At 43.5% G+C, this 20,000-nt stretch overlaps 1 protein-coding gene across 1 annotated transcript in view; it reads right to left on the bottom strand.

Annotated features, from left to right (window-relative positions):
• Positions 1–20,000, bottom strand: part of si:dkey-215k6.1 (transmembrane protein 132C) — a 201,651-nt gene that overhangs the window by 43,285 nt on the left and 138,366 nt on the right. Inside the window, exon 5 of the mRNA XM_068720765.1 lies at positions 13,247–13,442. Coding sequence (XP_068576866.1) covers positions 13,247–13,442 — 196 coding nt within the window. The remainder of the gene's footprint in view (positions 1–13,246; positions 13,443–20,000) is intronic.

Genomic DNA, 20,000 nt, shown 5'->3' on the forward strand with positions numbered 1-20,000 from the left:
CGATTCCATTTTCACGGCTGGGTTAACGCATTAATTGAGGTTGTTTCAAGTCGAGTTATCTTCTGCTGCATTGACATAAACTTGGTTCATCAAGGTGCTATTTCAATTTGGCAGCATGCGCAGATTGCACATGTATCCAAAGATATGCAATTGTAAACCATTTAAATAAAATAAAGCATGGGCATACTTAGCACATGGAAGCACATCAGAAGTACCGGACGAACACATAATATAGATTAATACAGATAACCGTCTGGACCTTAACTTCACCTGAAATGTGTCATTTCTCTTTTGATCTATTGCTTCCCTCGTCTCACTCTGTTGTCACATCTGTCCAACCTGTACCTGTACAAAGTGTTTTCTGTAGGAGTGTGTGTTCTTGCTCACTTGTGCATGTGTGTGTGTGTGTGTGTGTGTGTGTGTGTGTGTGTGTGTGTGCATGCGTGTCAGGGCTCAGCTGGGAAGGAAAATTGGTTGAAGGCACTTAGTTGCAATTTACTACAGACCCATTAAACACATCAAGTGTATGGCACTTTCCTTCTTTTTTGTGTGTGTGTGTGTGTGTGTGTGTGTGTGTGTGTGTGTGTGTGTGTGTGTGTGTGTGTGTGTGTGTGCGCGCGTGTGTGTGTGTGTGTGCGTGTGCTTGTGCCTGCATGTGCGGTGTGGCAATGGACAGTATTTTACATTTAACTGCTTTAATGTAGAGCACATGCTGACTACAAGAGGTCCAAGTATTCACATGCAGACAATAATCACACTTGAATAGTGACGATAGCAGGTGTTTGGAATGAACACGTTTTAAACTTATAAACCCTCTGGTTCCACAAAACCATATCAATATCATTCAAAAATGAATTTACTTTAAACAAGTTGTGACTGTTACAGTCTTTATGGTTGCCTTGATTAATGCTATTTTTGATTTAAGTGTATGGTTGTTATAATGAGCAGACTTTTATGTAAAATACAAAAAGGGAAAGAAAATAGGCCACAAATGACATTTTCCCCTTGAAGCTTCTGTTTCTGACAATAATGATCATAGACTATAACTCATATGATTGATTTCTGGTTAGGTTATGGGTAAGGTTAACCAGAACTACTTGGTTAAAGTTTGGGAAAGATCATCTTTTTCATCAGGAAACAATATTGGCTGCTGGGAGAAGATGGGATCCAATCGTTGGTCTCTGATGTTGACCACTGCCACGGTTTATCTTGGAGAGGATAGTAATTATTGGATGCAAAAAAAAAATAAAAGCATAGGTCAGTTCACGCATTTCAACAAATGACCAATCCTGTCATTTATCTTGTGCAGACAGCCTTTAGAGTAAAACACGTAAACACCTCATGAACGCAGCTTCAACATAACTCAACAATGCTTTGGGACACGAACACCCGTAACCTGGGTGAAAGTCCTGTGTGTGCAATAGTATGAGCGCAGTGCGGAGAAGTGGCCACTGTGCAAACCAGTGGGGGCACGCTCACGTGCACTAACATGCACTAACATGTGCACGGCCTCACAACAGAGACAGAGGGAGAGTGACCTCATTCTCTGCTCAGGTAGACGTCGCTGCACAACATCTTTACACAGCAAATAGTCATTTGATGCCAAATGAACGCTTCTTTTTTGATGCTGGCTGTTTTGAAGTCGTCTCACAAATGTTGGTTGCGCTTCTTTCCTAAAACGTCTCCCTCTCTCTTCCTGGGGAGCGTCTCAAAGAGAAGATCTAGAGACAGCTTGTGTTTGCATTTGGTCTCGTTGAAGTAAATGAACCTCGACTTCCACTGATATTGTGATTCAGCGGAGCGGCTGCCCGGTGCCACACGAGTCAATACTGTTCACTAGAGACTGTCGTTCTAACGTGCAAACTGTTGCATCGCCAATATCGCATCGGTCCCTTACGTCTATGAGCACAGACAGCGGGCAGACGCTAACATCACTGTGTAGTTAGTTTAAATTATAGAAAAGACGTAGCACATTTTATACACCACTCTGCAAAAAAACTAAATAGCAGATTAGAGCAAATCTGTCATGTGGGATCTTTTTTTTTTGTCCAGTGGCTGAGATCAGTCCACAACAGTAATGCATGTCTATATAGTAGGTGTGTGCTTCGGGCCTGTGTGTGTGTGTGTGTGTGTGTGTGTGTGTAAAACATGTCTTCTAGTCAGCTGAACTCAGTAAATGTAAGCTATAAGTGACTCTCTCCCAGGTGTGTCTGCACCCATTATCTGTTCATCTTTTACTCGACTGAAAAATGATTCTCTGACTACCTGCTGGGGATGTTCTGCTGTCTGCTGGTTCTGTTTGTTCAAACCTGCCGAGCTTGTTGCCAACCGTAGCCTTCAGCATCTACCAGTAAGGAGCCTTTTAACCTCACCCGGCCAACCCGCTCTGTCCACGCCTTCTCCAACCCGAAACTGTCTCGGTCTTTGTTGTTGTGGTGGAAATCAAATCGGGGGAAATACACATGTGCAGAAAATACACATGTGCTGCAGTGTGAACACAGCAAGTTAAAAAGACAGCGTCGCAACGTGAGACAGAGACAGACGGAGTGAGGGAAAGGTCGTAAAGAAAGAAATAGAAAGATGATGAAGAGGAGAAGAACGGGGGTCCGGATATTTGAAAAGGAAGTGAGAGAAAGGAAGGGAGGTGATGGAGCGACGAGAGAAAAGAGAACAGAGGAAAAGGAGACGAGAGAAGAAAACTGGAAAAGAAGGTTCATGAGGTCTAAACACTGAAGAAGAGGGGAGGGGAGGCGGGAGGGAGAGGGAGACAGATGAGGGAGGTGACAGCTGGGCGAGCTGCCTAGACAAGATAGAGGTTTTGGACTGTGTGTGTGTGTGTGTGTGTGTGTGTGTGTGTGTGTGTGTGTGATATGTCAGGGATAAATGGCTATTATCACTATGACAATGTTAATTACAGCCAGACTATTAGGCCTGAGGAGTGCCGGCTCATTTATTTGGCTGCATCACAGTTGTGTGTGGGCGTGTGCATGTTTGAGTGTGTGCCTACGCTGTTATTTTACACTCGTCAGTGCATAACTGTGTGTACGCGACTGTGTCTGTGTGTGTGTGTGTGTGTGTGTGTGTGTGTGTGTGTACGTATACGTTTGCGCGCGCGATCGCATCAAATCTATTCGTTAGACGGAGTAATTACTTCAGGCTCTGGACAAACGCTGAAATGTTTCTCGCGATCTATAAGACTTCAGACTAATCGTTTATCAGACTCGTTATTTTAAGACTTTCATAACGCGTGTTTTCTCCTCATGGAATCAAAGATTATTATTATTGTTATTATGGTTTCTTTCCTTAGGAAGAATTATTGATTGAGCTTGTGCGCCTTCACCACACACTCGCACCCTCGAATTGCCTCGTATGCATTGTAAGATAATGAGTATTATATATGTATATTATATATCAAATGTGAAGACATTGAATTCTGAAATAACCTCACAGTTTGCGTTTGAATATCACCTTTTTTATAGATTACATAGGGATGTTTCTTGATTTGTCAGCGTGTAAATAACTCCTATACAACAGTTCACTGCAACGCCAGCTCTCACGATTAAACTTTGCTCGATACGTCAGCGTTATTATTATTTTTTTTTTGTTGGCATAATAACATGAACTAGGCACAGCATCCAGTCTGTGTAGGCGTACGCCACTGATGAGAGCTGAGAGCTGAGAGCAGGCGGGGATTGGAGGGCGTTTTTTTTTTTTTTTTTGAAGGTACTGTTGATCCTTGTGTGACTAATTCAACCACACACTGTGCGATGAAACATGTCCAATTGATAACGTCGAGGCAATAAACTCCCAGCTGGTGGGTGGACAACAGCGTGAGCCTTTGATTATATCAGGTGAATGTGTGCTGCGTGTTGCATAAACGACGGTTGAATTGGCTGCTGAAAACGACGGCTGCATGGACTTGATTTTCTGGGCGACCGTCTGTTTACAGAGCGGTTGGGACTGTGTGTCTGTGTCCACTTCTACGCTCATATTAGACCAACTATGTCTGCTATGTTGAACATACTGTAGATCAAATCATGTCTGTCATTCAAAGAGGAAAGATTTCCACCGACTCTCCGCATCCTAAACCTCGGCCGATGTCTCGCCGTCCCTCTCCGTCCCTCGCCGTCCCACCTGTCCGTCTGTCGCGACACTAATTGCAGCTGCTAATGAGATGCTAACAAGCTTGTGGGGGTATCTGGGAGTCAATCACCCCGTTGCTGGGGCAATTAGCACATGACTAACCTACTTTTTTTTTTTTTCTCCGTGTCCCACCGCCAGACATGGAAAGCAAAGGTTGAATCCATGAGGCGAGGCTCCTCCATCGCATGCTCCCCACAACGCTTGTGTTCCCATCACGAACACACACACACACACACACACACACACACACACACACACACACACACAGGTGCTAATGGGGTCAAAAGGATAAGTCTTCTTGGGGACAGCGTTTGGGTTTGCCAGTGGTAATTATGCAAAGAGCTTATTAGAGCAGGTATAATTAGCCAGAGAGACTGGTGTTGTTTTAAGCCTTTCCTGAAACAGACTAATGAGGAAAATATATCATTTAGAGTTTGTGAACGCCTACAGTGTGTCTATGTATGTGTATATTAATATGTATATGTAGGCGTGTATATGTAATCATTTCAAATGCTCGAGTGTGTAAGTGCAATTACTTACCGTTTCTGTCCCCGTGTCAACACAATTAGATCTAATATACGTATATGTCAAGCAACAAATCTGAAATTTGTAATTACAATACAAAGTTTATGAGATAATTATAAGCATTACATTTTAAGAAAATAATTTGACAGAAAGCTATCTGCTCATATTTATGTGTCTAAGTATGCACTACTTTATTTAATGATTTCATAATGGCCAGAACAAACAGATCACATCATATTTAAATGAGATTAATCAAAGCACAGCTGATACTTGATGTTATAGATGTAACATATTAATTAAAAAAATAATTCAAAATGAATGAATTTAAGAGCACTGGCTTTTATTATTTCGTGTTATTGAGACTCTTTTGACTAATATATTTTTCTAATCTTCTAAAAAAAAAAAAAAAAAAAGATCCTTTTTGTTCCACTGCGGCTCTAAGGCCACGCAGAAATTGTGAGGAGCGTCAGCTAAATGTCTGAAACACAAAATGGAAATGTGAAAAGCAGCTGACATGTTTGCTCCCGTCTTTACAAATGTGTGAAATGCAAAAAAAAAAAAAAAAAAATGCAAAGGGAGCTGCAGGAGAAGGGAGAGAGGGGCCGGAATAGATGGAGCGACAGAGAACATTAATGTAGGGAGGGGACGGGACGAGCAGAGAGTCGTTTTGTGAACTTAAATTGAGAGATAAAACGGGATGAAGACATTAGGTAGCTATGAAGGCTAACAGCCCTTCCCCCTCACACACAAAACACACTCTTTCAACGGTCCCAGGGAGAATTGTACTTTCAATTTCCAGACCCCTAATTGCATTACAACTGCCCTGCACTCGCTCTCTCTCTCTCTCTCTCTCTCTCTCTCTCTCTCTCTCTCTCTCTCTATTCCTCTTTCTCCATCTCTCACTCTTTTCTTCCTCTGTGGTGCCCAGGACTTCCGAGGGACTATTACACTTCCACTGGGTCTCTCTCTCTCTCTCTCTCTCTCTCTCTCTCTCTCTCTCTCTCTCTCTCCCACTTCTACCATTTTAAGCTTGTCTAATTCCCTCCCTCTCGTGCGATCTCTTTCTCTGCCCTCTCTTTATTTTTCCATCCTTCTCTCTCTTTGTCTCCCTTATTTCACGTCTATCAATTAGTCAAACCCCGCCCTTCTCTTTCCCGTCTAACAATTCCACCCCTCCCCCATTACTCCTCTCTCGTCACCCTCTTTTCCCAGCAGCCCCTCATCCTGACTACTTCGACCTCGTCTGATTTTTGCTGTCTCCTCGTTCTCTTGCTAAGCCACCTCATTGGTTTCTGCCCACTTCTCTTACTTCTACTTCTCAGCTTATTTCACGTGAAGGAGAGTTTTCCTGCGTTTTTTTTTGTCTTTCACACGTTTTTTTTTTTTCATTTGAGAAACAGCAGCCGACCGAATCTTAAGATGTTTATAGTAAGACCGTCACCCTGGTGGCAAGACTTTGTGTTGCTGACGCACACGAGCACCGCATTCGGTCCTGGGCTGCTTTAGTGGCCCAGGAGGACGTTGCGGTCGGACTAAGCAGCTCCCGGCTGGGATTAGAATTAACTGAGCATGAAGGAGGCCGTCCTCAGCTTCTGATTTGGTTCAGAGAATGTTGTAAGAAAATGAGAGTTGTTTCCTCGCCCCTCCATTGCCCATTTGTCTCAGTTTAACTCTCCTCCCTCTCTGGAGTTCATGTAGCAGACCTCCTCAATTTCAGTGGGTTTCATGTGGGTTTACATTCCAACCACAACCTGCAGTGGGTGATTCCTCTGTTTGTAGTTGCTCCTCTCTCTCTCTCTCTGTGTAAAAGCATAATCAACGGTAGTGTTTGGGTGGATTAAAAAGCAGCTGACTTTGCCCTTGGGCCCATGATGACTCATCCCTCACCTACACTGCATTTGGTCACATAACATGAGAGAATAGTACATTGTTTACTCGGGAGGTCATGAGTTCGCTCACTCGACTCAGTAGTGGTGCACTAACATGATTGTTTGATTGATGCAGGCATTCCTATAGTCATCTCTTTTTTTCGCCTGTACCTCCATTTACCAGTGTCTTCTTTGCAAAGTTCTTCTGGGAAAGTTGGAAATGTAGTTTTCATAAGCGATTTGTTCAGACATTATTGTTATGGCTGCAAAGTATGGAGATGTTGTTGCAATGCTGGATAACAATAAGTGACAGGCATTTGCATTGTATCAGGCAAATGTTTGAGGATGAGCACGTCCTCCTCGCGACACACACACACACACACACACACACACACACACACACACACACACACACACACACACACACACACACACACACACACACACACTGCCCAGAGCCATGAGCCGTTATCGCACTTGTTTCATTCACTTTTCATGCATCTTTGAAAGTATAAGAGCAGCGCCTTCCTCTAGCCTTATACGTTTTGTCATTTTATTACTTCACCACCGCACTTGTGTTCCTAGCTTTAAACCTCTCTCTCTCTCTCTCTCTCTCTCTCTCTCTCTCTCTCTCTCTCTCTCTCTCTCTCTCTCTCTCTCTCTCTCTCTCACCCCTTTCTCTTCCTCCGGTTCCTGTCGACTGATTGGAGCGAGCTAGAGCCGCTCGGTATGGAAATGAACCCGGAGCCCAGGACACGCGAGTTCTCCGTGACCCAAATGCATACTCTCTCTCTCTCTCTCTCTCTCTCTCTCGCTGACATAGAATATGTCATGTGTGTTGATTAATTGGCCGGTTGAAGGCTAGTAACCAGAATATACTGTGATTGAAGAGACTGGAATGCTGGAGGTTAACAGCCAGTATAACAGGGTTGAACTTAAAGTATCTGACAGAGGAAACCCCTAAAAGTGTCAGGAGTCGCTTTTAATAATGAATGTGGAAAAAATTACAGAAATAATCGACCATGATTAAATAACGGCGTTGGGAAGATTGACTATCCTGCTTTCTCCTCTCACCTCGTGATTATAATGTGTTGATTTTTTTTACGAGGCACAAGAGAAAATCTCTGGGGAGGTTTTTTTCTTTTTTTTTTTTTTTTTTAAACAAAATTACAGGCAACTACAGCGAGCAGTGTGTGAGCTAAAACAAACAGTGGAGTGTGTGTGTGTAGTATTGATTCCACAGTGTGTTGCTTAATGTCATTGTAAATTAGCAATCGCAAGCTTTTAAACCACTGCTGACACACACACACACACACACACACACACACACACACACACACACACACACACACACACACACAAATATAGGGAAATTTAGAAAACAATTGCCTCAGACATAAAGATAAACAAAATTGAGGTGGAGAAAACGAAAAAAAAAGAAAAGCTATTTCTTATAGACACGGACCGTGAAAATGGTAAATCTATAATTGAGTTTGAAAACTGTGTGTCTGCTTTCATCAAGAGATTATTGACTACTGAGTTTCCTCTTCCTACTTACTGACTTCCTTTAGAAGAGAACCAATCACAAGAGGTAAATTAAGAAGCCACTTAGCGTAACTGCTCTGCTAAGAGGGCTGTGTGCGCACACACACACACACACACACACACACACACACACACACACACACACACACACACACACACACACACATATGCTCACCAATAAATAGGAGCAAACAGACTGTGATGTAAAGGCATTATTACACAGGTAACAAACATCAGATATGCAGGTTGTCAACATGTCGTCTCATTTTCGTCCCTCCTTCCTTTGTCAATCAATCAAAACTTCAGACGTCGGTCCAGCAGGACACTTTGCCACTAACATGCAAAAAATAATGTTAATTTAATGTATTCAAATCATGCTGATTTCACAGCCTAGAGTAAACATTTCTCTCTCTCTTCCTCACTCTGAGAGCTCGTTCCAGGCGGAGGTGTGTAATGGCGCCGGTCGGGAACATAACACAACATTATTACCGATCCAATTTATCAGCCGCTGAAATACCTCTAAGAGCAAGGGAAGTACAGCGGGACCATTTTCATTCTGTTTTCACCACCTGGTCGAACATGACGGACTGCTTCGTCCCTCTTTCTCCGTCCATTTGTCCGCATTACGTCCTCCCGTGTTTTGTCATTATCACAGAGATGGGCCTCATGTCATACCAGGTGAAGTCATGGCTTCATAGATGGAACTAATAACGACAACCACATTCACATAAAACACAAAACTCATTTAGGATTGTGACTCCACCGAGACGCTGTCCTTGGTGCTGAAATCCTGCTTTATGCAGGGATGCGGCACGAAAAACTGAACTTGGAACATTAACCTAATTGTCTCACACACAATCAGTGTGGACAATGTGGACGTGTATTCATCCGCTGCCTGGTGACCCAACTATTTCAAATGATTCTCTGTCTCTACCACTTTACAGTCAACGCCTCTATTAAGCTATATGCAGACAGCAACTGGGCCAATGGGAATTGTTTTTTTGTCGTTTCCCATCCAGTGACATTAACATGTTCTGCGTTACATCCTCAGTCAATGGGAAACCAGTTGGAAGCTACAGTTAGGGGCGGGACGAAGCGATCGCATCAAGAACCAACAGCGGATTGGTCAGAGCTGTGCATTGTGTGAGGCAAAGGGTGTTGATCTAGCTGCCTCTTAAATATGAATGCTGCGTATTGTTTTTAGCCTTGGCTTTGAAAATGATTCAAGTTTATGTTCTTATTCTCCCTCCTCAAAAGTCTTCGGAATACAATTCTGAGAGCGCTGGCTAGGCTCAATAAAAAAAAAAGAAAAAAAAAAGGGAATGTTTTTCACCAAGCGACCACGTTTGAAAGGCATTAATTCTGTTCAATGACCGGCTGCCACTGCGGGTCGCCTTTCAAAGCGTCGACTGCAAGTCCACTTTTCAGAGAGTGGGATTCACATTTTCACTTCTCCAAAAGTGTGCACCTCTCCTGCTCCACCCTACTGTTCCCTTTAAGCTATATATATATATATATATATATATATAGATACAGTATATATATAATCCACACTTTGCTGCATATATGATTTGTTTGAGGGAGCAGTGACAATAACCACGCAGCATATGATATCTAGTACAACGCAATAACGTTTTTCCTTTTATTTTTCTGGTTCAGGGCTAAAAACTGGGGTAGATTACAAAGCCAATATTTTTGGTCCTTTTTTGTTTGTTTGACTATTCACAGAAATATCACACCAGTAACATTATTAGAAAAGCTGTCATTGAGTGGACTAATGCCGGCAGCTTTGTCCGGGTATCGACTTCAAATGAGAGGTGTTGTCAGTCTAACTCTGTTTCCATCTCTCTCTGGCTCTCTGTTTGTCCCCCCCCCCCCCTCCCTCCACCCTCCTTCCACCCTCCCACTCTCCCTAACTCTCCTTTCTCTCCTCACCTCCCCACTCCTCTCTAAAAGATGAAACCAATTTTTTCAGCCCCCGCAGGAGACAAATTACTCCTAATAATCCCTTGTTTCCTGAAGAGGGCCTCTTTCTTTCCCACTCAGCCATGAGACCAGAACTTTAATGGATGTGCGGAATTAGGAGGAAAATCTTGGCGAGGGCTCGGTAATGACAGCCGCTGTTCTGCTTTTCATCACTTCCTTGTGAAGAGAGGACTCACTGCATTACCGCGTCGGTATTGTTGATAAGCTGACTTTTTGATACGGAAGACGGTCGGAGATTTGAATCACCCGAGCAGATCAGACGGAGAAATCATGTTTACAGCCAGCGCTGAGTGCTCCTGATGCAGTAATGTGCACCAGCTGTAAAGATCCCACATTTCGTCACATGGTTGTACGTTCTGTGATGTTATACTTGTGTTCCATTCCTCAGATGTGGGATTGTTTAGGAAGGAGGATGCAGGGCGTCGTGAAAGCTTTCACATCCGGCTCACTTTGAAGATTCTAGCCCATAATTTGATTCCTTATCCTTCCATCCTCCGAAGACCCAAAAAAAAAAAACGTCGGCGCTTTCATCTCAGTGACCGTCACGGAGACCCCTCTCTGTGGACACCTCAAAACAACCGGCTGGCAATCAACAACCGGTCTGCGGTTTTGGTAAACAAATTGGGTGACCCCAATTGCTTGTGATGGCAGCCATTTTGATGCTTTTACCCAAGGAAGAGGGCCAGTGAAGAGATGGAGGGAGAGCAGATGGAACTGGGTGAGTAGGTGCATGTATACAGATATATGTGTATGTGGTTGTGTGTGTGTGTCCTGTGTTAAACTTAACTTACACTAATAATATAGCTAAGTAACCAACATACTTGGTGTTTTAACCGAAACCATTATCTTTCCTCACCTCAGTGATCAAAACAACAGCGGTGACTTTGGGAAGAATGGTGTTCATCCCTCCAGTAGAGTTCCAGAGACTTCCACTCTTACTTTGTCGTGAAATAACCCGGACCTATCTGGGTTGTTGCAAAACTAGCACACACTATAAAAACTCTGATCCTCGCATCGGAAAGCATGTATATTCTATCCATCCCTGTTCAATAAACCATAAATAAATGAAGTCCACTAAATAAAGATCTACACAGTGCTGTGTCAGCTCCGAATAAAAGTCAGGCTCCACATATTATCATTCTGGTGGAGGGTAAAATACACTCTGGCCTGTTTGCATTTCTACCAATCACAATGGTGCTAAGCACAGGATGGTGCAACTGCAAAATAGAGAGTGGAAGCGGAGCAGAATGCTAATGTCACCATGCGGCCACATTATAGCTACAGTCTGCATTCGGTGAGAAACACGAAGCCCCTTCATGCTTATTTGTTTCTTGAACTTTGTCACCTGTTCCTATTTAAATCCACAAAGGGACCACATTGATTCTCTTTTAAGCAAACAAGGAATTGTGTGTTATACAAAATATAATCATGTAAACGGAGAAATCATTAAAGGGTATTTCAAGGCCCTCTTTGTCAAGTTAGTGGTAATGAATGACACAAACAGACACATTTTAAATTGATGCCTACAAAGCTCAAATGTAAATACCTTCAACAATCAACTTAAATCCATGATTTCTAATAAAAACATGTAAATGCTTCTGTTTTAAAGTATACAGGGGGATGAGAAGTAGCATTACTCACTCCAGAGCACTATTCACACTGCCCCCCCCCCCCTTTCAAAAAAAAAAAAAAAAAAAAGATAGCAAAATCCCAACAGCACTGCTATTTGAAATGATGGTTTCAAGCTTGCTTCTGCAGTGTGTGAAAGAGACAGGGGTTGCAAAAGCCCTGAACAAAATTGGGTTTTCTCACTAGGGCTTTGCTGTTTGAAGGAGGGCTATCAGGCCAGATTAGCTCTACCTCAGTGGTAATGGAACTGGGAGCATTTTGAAAAGCATCCTCCTCCTCCTCCTCCTCCTCCTCCTCCTCACTTTTTAGCCTGAGGTTCTTGGTTGCTGTAGCCAGAGCAGCGGTGTCTGTTATGGGATGCGTCTGTTTTGATCTGGGAACGTATGAAGTAATGGTGGCGATGATGAGAAACGTTACAGACGAAAGACGACTTCTAACGCAGTCTTTTCCTTCGCCTGACCCGGTCTGATGAAAGGAAGAACAAGTCCAACGGCAGCGCTGTTATGTAAAGGTTTGAGTTGAATTTAACTCAGTTTGGACTTCTTGATGCCAATAATACACACAGCTAAATATACATTACCTAATGTACAGACAAGTTTAATTTAACTTTGTAATTTTATTTATACATTTCAACATTATTCCAGTTTTGAATCTATACGACAGGAACTGCCTTGCCATGACAATGACTTGCCAGTAAGGAGAAATAATGGGAAATGTAAAGATTGGAAAGGAAGGAAAGAAGAGGATTTTTTTTTGTGTCTAGTCATCACTTTCTCAGAGTTGCATTATTTCATTTTAATTTAATTACGTCCCATTATTTCTTTCTATCTTCCAAGCACGCAAATAATTACAGTTTTTATTACTTTCGCTGTGAGCTTAACATCTTTAGTCAATTGTTTGCGTCAATGCTTCGCTAAAGTCTCCACTCAGAATAGGACACGATGCCTATGAAGACCTAAAGAGGCCCACCGCGCCTCAGTCGCACCAGGACTGACACCTGCCAGCGTGACGCATCACACACGGGGGACGCATTAGTGCATGAAGGGAGGTGGGTAACACTGCACCTGCTTGCTTGTGTGTGTGTGTGTGTGTGTGTGTGTGTGTGTGTGTGTGTGTGTGTGTGTGTGTGTGTGTGCATGTGTCCGTATTTTGCGAGGCTGCTTGTCATTTTGAAACCTGCGAGGGTGGAAACCCGCTGTGTGTGTGTGTGTGTGTGTGTGTGTGTGTGTGTGTGTGTGTGAGTGTGTGTGTGTGTGTGTGTGTGTGTGTGTGTGTGAGTGTGTGTGTGTGTGTGTGAGTGTGTGTGTGTGTGACCAGGAGGCTTGTAGCAACAGGAGGGGGTAAGCAAGCTGACCTTTCGCGCTTTGATCAACCTGACGGAAGGGGATGAGCTGGGAGGTGTCGACAGGGAGGGTAGGAGGAGGGAAACGGAGGGGGGGGATCTATTCCAGCTGTGCTGCTGGGTGCGTCAACATGTATGCTCACAGATATCACTAACGCAATTTTAATATCCACCTGTATCCGCGCTCCTCTATCGGGTCATCTCTTACCTCGGCCAGCGGGACGATTCCCTGTATGTCGGCGTTGCTGATGTAGAGGTGCGAGACTTTCTCCGTTTGCCTGGAAGACGTCTGCGTGCCGGTTAGGTACTCGACGTTCCAGTGCAGGGTCTGGGTCGGCACCAGGTTGATCACGTTATCCACCTCAAATTCCAGCTGCATCACCTCATATGACGGACTTTCCAGCCTGCAGACACGGAGAGACAAAGGGGAAGGATATTTAAATCTTTGTACCTGTTCTGTATTTCCTGCAAAAGACCTCCTCCGAAGAGCCCAGGAAAACTTCCCTGACTGGAACCAGACAAAGAAACACTGAGGCGGGCATTATCACTGGTCACATTTCATGATGAGGAATAATGCTTGTAAAGCGCATTGTAAAAACACAGCGGCATTGGCCACGGTGACCAAAGACACATCACTCTCAGGTCTCATTTAGGTCAACGCAACTTTTATGTCCACTTACTCACGATGGAGCAATACTCTGTCACAGATAATGGCAACTTTAAAGATTTCTTCTTTTTTTTTTTTGTCAGCATCAAGTCCAGAGTGTTTGAGTAATCAGTGAAACAGTAAAACCCCTTAACAAAAAATAAATCTGTTGTTTACATCCCCGCCAAGCATCTACTGCTATACTTGTGAAGATGTAATTATGATGATAATAAAGGTGATGACGGCGAGGATCTTGGCGATGGCGGTGATAATGATGTGCTTCTGGCTGGAGGAGTGCTAAGAAGATGAAAACGCTATCAACACGTGCATATGTGTGTGTGTGTGTGTTTATGTAAGTGTGTGTGTGGGAGAGATATGAGGAGTCAAATAATGTCATCCAAAAATAATGAGACATTTTAGAACTTAAAGGATTGGATCCATTCTGCTTTCTGCTTCCTCTGAAAAGGAAACGCCTGTTTAAAGTGCATTCATGTGCCGCTCTCTTCATGTCGGTGAGTGTGTGTGTGAGTGTGTGTGTGTGTGTGTGTGTGTGTGTGTGTGTGTGTGTGATGATAGTGTTCTGATGTTCTGTGTTACCACCACGGACTAGTAGCATCGCTCAACACGTTTTTGATGCAGGTTCATATCTACTTTATGTTAGCTTAGCTTAGCATAAAGACTGAAAACAAAAGGGGCATAGCTAGCCTGGCTCTGTCTAAAAAAAAAAGGTAAGAAATCTGCCTACTAGCACCTCCAAAAGCCACCGATCTGTCATTTATTATCGAAAGAATCTGTTCATAACATCTCCATTTTTGAAACTTTCTACCTGGCACCTTTAAAGAAGGGAATCCTGTCATTAATTTCAACTCTCTATTCTGATTCCTACATACAGAGATTTGTCATTTTGTCATTTTTGACAACTTGGATTGGTGCTGCACATCATGCCCTCACAGCTGTGTAGACTCATTAGCTCTTCTCCTCTCCGCCTGTCAGACTGCTTCTATCTGCTGCTAGTGTGAAGAACACGCCGCTGTATCGTCTGTCTTTGCATCTTCTTCTTCTTCTTCTTCTTCTAGACCTCAGGTTATTTGGAAGTCAGGGTTCTGGCCAGATTCAGAATGAATGACCAATAAAATGATCAGTTCGGTCGTGTTTTTATCTGGAGCACACAGAGCAAAAGAAACACAGCTGGTCTTAAATAAAACACTATCTGGAATGTGACGGTACGCTTTCCTCCGCGGTCAAGATAGCAGTGAAATACGCCCACGTATGGTTCCCAGTGAGAGCAACACAAACGATCTCCTGGGTGGGATGTTAGAGATACACACTACACACACACACACACACACACACACACACACACACACACAGTCGACTGCTCCACGGCGTCAAGAGAACATAATAATTCAGACAACTGTTAAGCAGCTGAAAGTATCGCTGACTGAACGTCCGACTCCATTGTTTCATTTCCCTGTCGCTCTGTAACACACACACACACACACACACACACACACACACACACACATCCAGCGGCTAGTGGAACATGAATTCGAAAAAAAAGAAGCAAATTGATTTTTGAGCCAACGTTTTATAGCATCTCAGGCGTGCACACGCACACGCACACACACACACACACACACAAACACACACACACACACACACACACACACACACACACACACACACACACACACACAGATATATAATGGTTAAAGGTCATGACAAAGCCAATTGCTGAGGGTCTGTGATATCTGGCCCGTGTGTGTGTGTGTGTGTGTGTGTGTGTGTGTGTGTGTGTGTGTGTGTGTGTGTGTGTGTCTAGGCAGATGGGGTGAGCGATGTCTTACACAGATAGATTAAGGAGGGAAACTGATGGGTGTCAGCTCCCCTTGACCTCCTCCAGATGCTTCCATCATGCCTGCTTTTCTTTCATCTATCCCTCCCCATACGTCTGCTTCTCTCTCTCTCTCTCTCTCTCTCTGCTACCTGACATCATGTTGTAGTCATCCCCTCTTTCAACAGACACCACAATTCTACCCCCAGCCTGCCTACACGGCTCCCCTTTAAAAAGAAAAATCGTTTTTTATTTCATCATTTCATCATTATAGCATCACTGGCTTTAAGTGGGCAGCGGCGAGCTCCTGTTTTCAATGGCCGCTAGAGAGACGGGACAATGAATGATTTTATTGAGATAAAAACCACAGGTAGTGAGTTGATCACGGTGGATTTCCATGATCGAGATGATTGAGAATATCCTCATGAGTGACTAACAATCTGTCCCGCTCACTATCAGGGTTGATAAGTGAAAAATAGAGCATGGTTTTTAAAAAACATACACATCATCATGTAACAAAAACAGACTCACAAAATGTCAAAAATTAAAGTGATCTATCTATGCAGGGGAATTTATGGTTTTTGGATTACCTGATTTAAAGTTATGTTGATTATTATTGGGATAATGTTGTGAAGTCTTATTTTCATAAACCTATTTTCATTGCATTTTGAAGAATCACGTTAAAAAAGCTCTATGGAAATGGAAAAAAAATTCAGTAAAACTTCCTCCATTGTTCGTAAACGTTTTGACGCTCGCTCGAGCATACGGGATATGGAAACATATCTTTGCTGAATAAGTTCTGACATAGTGAACGTTCAAATCACATGATGATGCACAGGAACATGGCTGCTAGAAGCAACAACTGAAACTCTCCATTTTCTCAACCTCTACTTCTTCTACTGTGTTCACAGGTTACAGCTCTGCGTAGAGCGCGGTCTGCACCGCCGACTTCATACAAACACAAAATCTTGTCGTCAAAAAGGACGAAATTAAAGATGACGCTTGTGGAACCCTTACAATGGCAGTTTCTGAGTCACGGTTAACTCCTCTGATTCTCTCCTCTCAATAGAAATGTACCATCTATAGTCGAGATTGCGCTGATAAAACTGCCGATGGAGTTGCTTTTTATGCGAGTCCGAAATTTGTACACTCAATAACACAAATTGAAACTGAGACGTTGCAATTGGTTGTAAATTGGACGCGTCAACATGCAATTACTGTCACATAAGCCCCCAAATGTCAGCGCAAGTGTTTATTCGTCGCTGCCCACTGATGTCGTAAAAACTGGTAAAAAAAACCCGAAGGAGCTCGTTATATTGGGTGGAATCAATCTGGACCGGAGCGTCAGCTCAGAATCACTGAACGCTACGGCGATAAAGCTCGCTATCAATGAATCGGAGGAGCCGGCTATAACCTGTAACACGGTTCAGTCCTTGACCCGGTATTTACAGAAGGGCCTCTAAAAGCGCACCGTCTTAAGTAGTTCACATCAGCTCACTCACCTCTTCACGCCGCGAGGAAAGCTGTCAAAAAGAAGCCCGACGCTCCACTTCAAAACTGTAAACTACTCCAGCTTAACGCAACAAGGAGAGAGACTGACTGGAGCGATGGACTGTTCAAATAATACGAAAACAATCACTGCCTACAAGATACCACGGCCGACTGAACTACGAGAGATCCATTCTGGAATTCAGCAACTAATAAAAAAGCATTACATTCTTTCTGTCGATAAGAACGAATCCTCGAAAAACATGGGGGAGTAACTATGGCTACGGCTGTGTATTTACAAAACCAATTATTCAAACTGCCCAAAACCTGAAACATTACGGCACTGAAAAACACAAATATCAATATTTCTTAACAATGTATCAATATGACTTTACAAGGTTCTCCTATTACTGAAGTGAAAAGACTGCAAGTGCGTTCGGTGATTATTGTGATACATCTGTTCAGGAACTGGTGGTGCTGCCTCTTACCCCCCCCCACCTGTTTCTTCTTCTACATCCACCAAGCTTCTTTCTCCGAGATCACACAGAATGAACTGTCATATGATATTTGGAGCTCTTTGAAACATCCCCCCCCAGCTTGTGATGCGTGTGATTTAAATATGCGTTTTCTTAAGGCTCGTGCCGACAGCTCCATGCCTCTCCTCCACTGTCTGATCAGCCTCTGTGTGAGGCTGGATGTCCTTTACCTCCGGCTGGAAAACGTCTCAAAATCAGCCCCACTTTTAAAATATGAGGATCCCACTTTTGTTTCGAACTCACGGGCCAATATCCATTTTCCAAATAATTGGAGGAAAAGTCGTCAGGGTGCTGGACGGATGTGTCCTGGTTAACTTAAAGACTTGGTTTATCCTTTCAAGTTGAACTAAGTCTTGATTGGACCCACAGGTTCTATCCAAACAACCAGGCCTGCATTGTTATTATTATGTAGCATATATAGCCAGTTCATTGATTTCCATAAAGCCTTTGATACAGCCAATCATGACGTCCCGCTGAGCAAACCTCCGCTCATTTCAACGTCCCTCTTCTATGGTAATGACGCTCTCCTCACATCTATCTACACACATCATCCGGCCATTACGTTTTACTCTCAGATCCAGAACAATGACTCCCCTCCACCACTTACTGCTCTACTTCCAAGACACAATTCAAGTCAGGAATACATCACTAGATCAATTTCACATGCACTTATTCCATTACCGCCTTACGAAAGCAATTATGGTCAGAGATCTTTTTTTTCTTCTTCAAACGTACACTAAAAACTCTGGAATGAGATCCCATATCACATTAAAGCAATAACCTCTATTACACGTTTCAAACAAGCATCTCAACACTATGTGATGGAAGGAAATACCTGCAACCACTGATTTAACATCTCCTGTTGTTCCGTCTGCACAGCCGTTTGTGTTTGTACGTCTCCCTTTTGGTTCGTCTTTGCTCCGGTACTGGTGTTCTGTCTGCAGGACAAAAACACAGACCTGGCTCCACTTGATGGGTTTTTTGGGGGCGGCAGCAGTTAACGCCATCATAGGTTGCTCTGCTAAATGAGCTCAAGTCTTCTAGGGAACCACATGTGACGTGAAGAGGAGCAACCAATCACAAACGGCAGATATATTTTCTTTCTTTTGTAAATATCAGTCTAAAAGTAAATGTATGGAAGAGACATTAATCGCTTTAGTGCGAGGCCATCCGGAGCTTTACAATCCACTACAGTTAGTCAGTGAGACTACCTGTTGATTCAACTCAACTTCATCATCATCGTCGTCATCATCGCAGTGTGCAGGTGATGAAAAGAACTTTCAGAAAGACAGAAATTGCCAATCACGGTTTCTATAATGTGACATGAACGCAGCGTTTGATGCCGGTAGTTGATCAGTTGAGGTTGTACAGGTCTAGGATATATATTTCTACAACACGCATCGCTCTGTGTCGTTGTCAGTCTCAGGCCTGCGTCAGATACAGAGCCTTTCTGAAGGACACGCTAAAGAGTCCAGCATGTGATGCTGCAGAGTAGCACAGAGTGACAAAAGAACAAAAGAGGAATCTTTGTCCACATCTTTTCACCAGATGCAATGAGACACACATTTTTCATTTTTAGGTGAGGTCCACCATGCCCCATGTGTGTGTGTGTGTGTGTGTGTGTGTGTGTGTGTCCATCAGTACGACTTGTTGTTTCAAGGACACTGTAGAAGTAGCGTCATTTCATATCTTCCAGGGAGAAACCTAAAATACAGCAGAGGTTTAGACACATACACAGCGAGACACAATGCTCTGTCACTCTCACTCTCTGTTCATGTCTCTCTCGCGCTCAGACACGTGCACACGGGCAATGCACAAGCTACACACCTCTCTATGTGTCTCGCACACACACACACACACACACACACACACACACACACACACACACGCATGCTCACACGCTCACACACACACACACGTACAAAGAACCACCCAGAAAACGTTGAGTGTGTTTGGGTGCAGTGTAATCGCTGGAGCTGAAAAAGCAATGTGTCTGCAGTGACAGGTTCATTCAGGTGTTAGCTTCGTCCCAACCACAAGGCTCCAAAACAATATTACACTGTCCTCTAGTGTATACCTGTTCGCCTGCACACACACACACACACACACACACACACACACACACACACACACACACACTAGAACATTGTTCAGCAACACTCAAAACCAACCAAACAAAACTCTTGCAGAAGTTGACACTTTCTCTCTGAGTGTTTTTTCCTTCAGGCGATGCTGACCTTGAGCTATTATCCCTGTTACTGACGAAGTGATGCAGGTTCTTTGTGTCGGTCCGAGTGGGTGAACATGTGTCATCTGACCTCCCCCCCCCACCACCACCACGGGGACCTGCAGTTTGGACAGTGACTGGCTTTGTTAAACTACAGACCGTCTATAAGAAGTGAACGGGTTACCGTGACGTCCTGCATTGGTTTGTGGACTGCCGTATTGAAGCCTCCTG

The sequence above is a fragment of the Cebidichthys violaceus genome, unplaced genomic scaffold, assembly GCF_023349555.1.
Source record: "Cebidichthys violaceus isolate CVI_PGR_0920_01 unplaced genomic scaffold, fCebVio1.0.p SCAF_26, whole genome shotgun sequence".
In the NCBI taxonomy this organism is placed as follows: Eukaryota; Metazoa; Chordata; class Actinopteri; order Perciformes; family Stichaeidae; genus Cebidichthys; species Cebidichthys violaceus.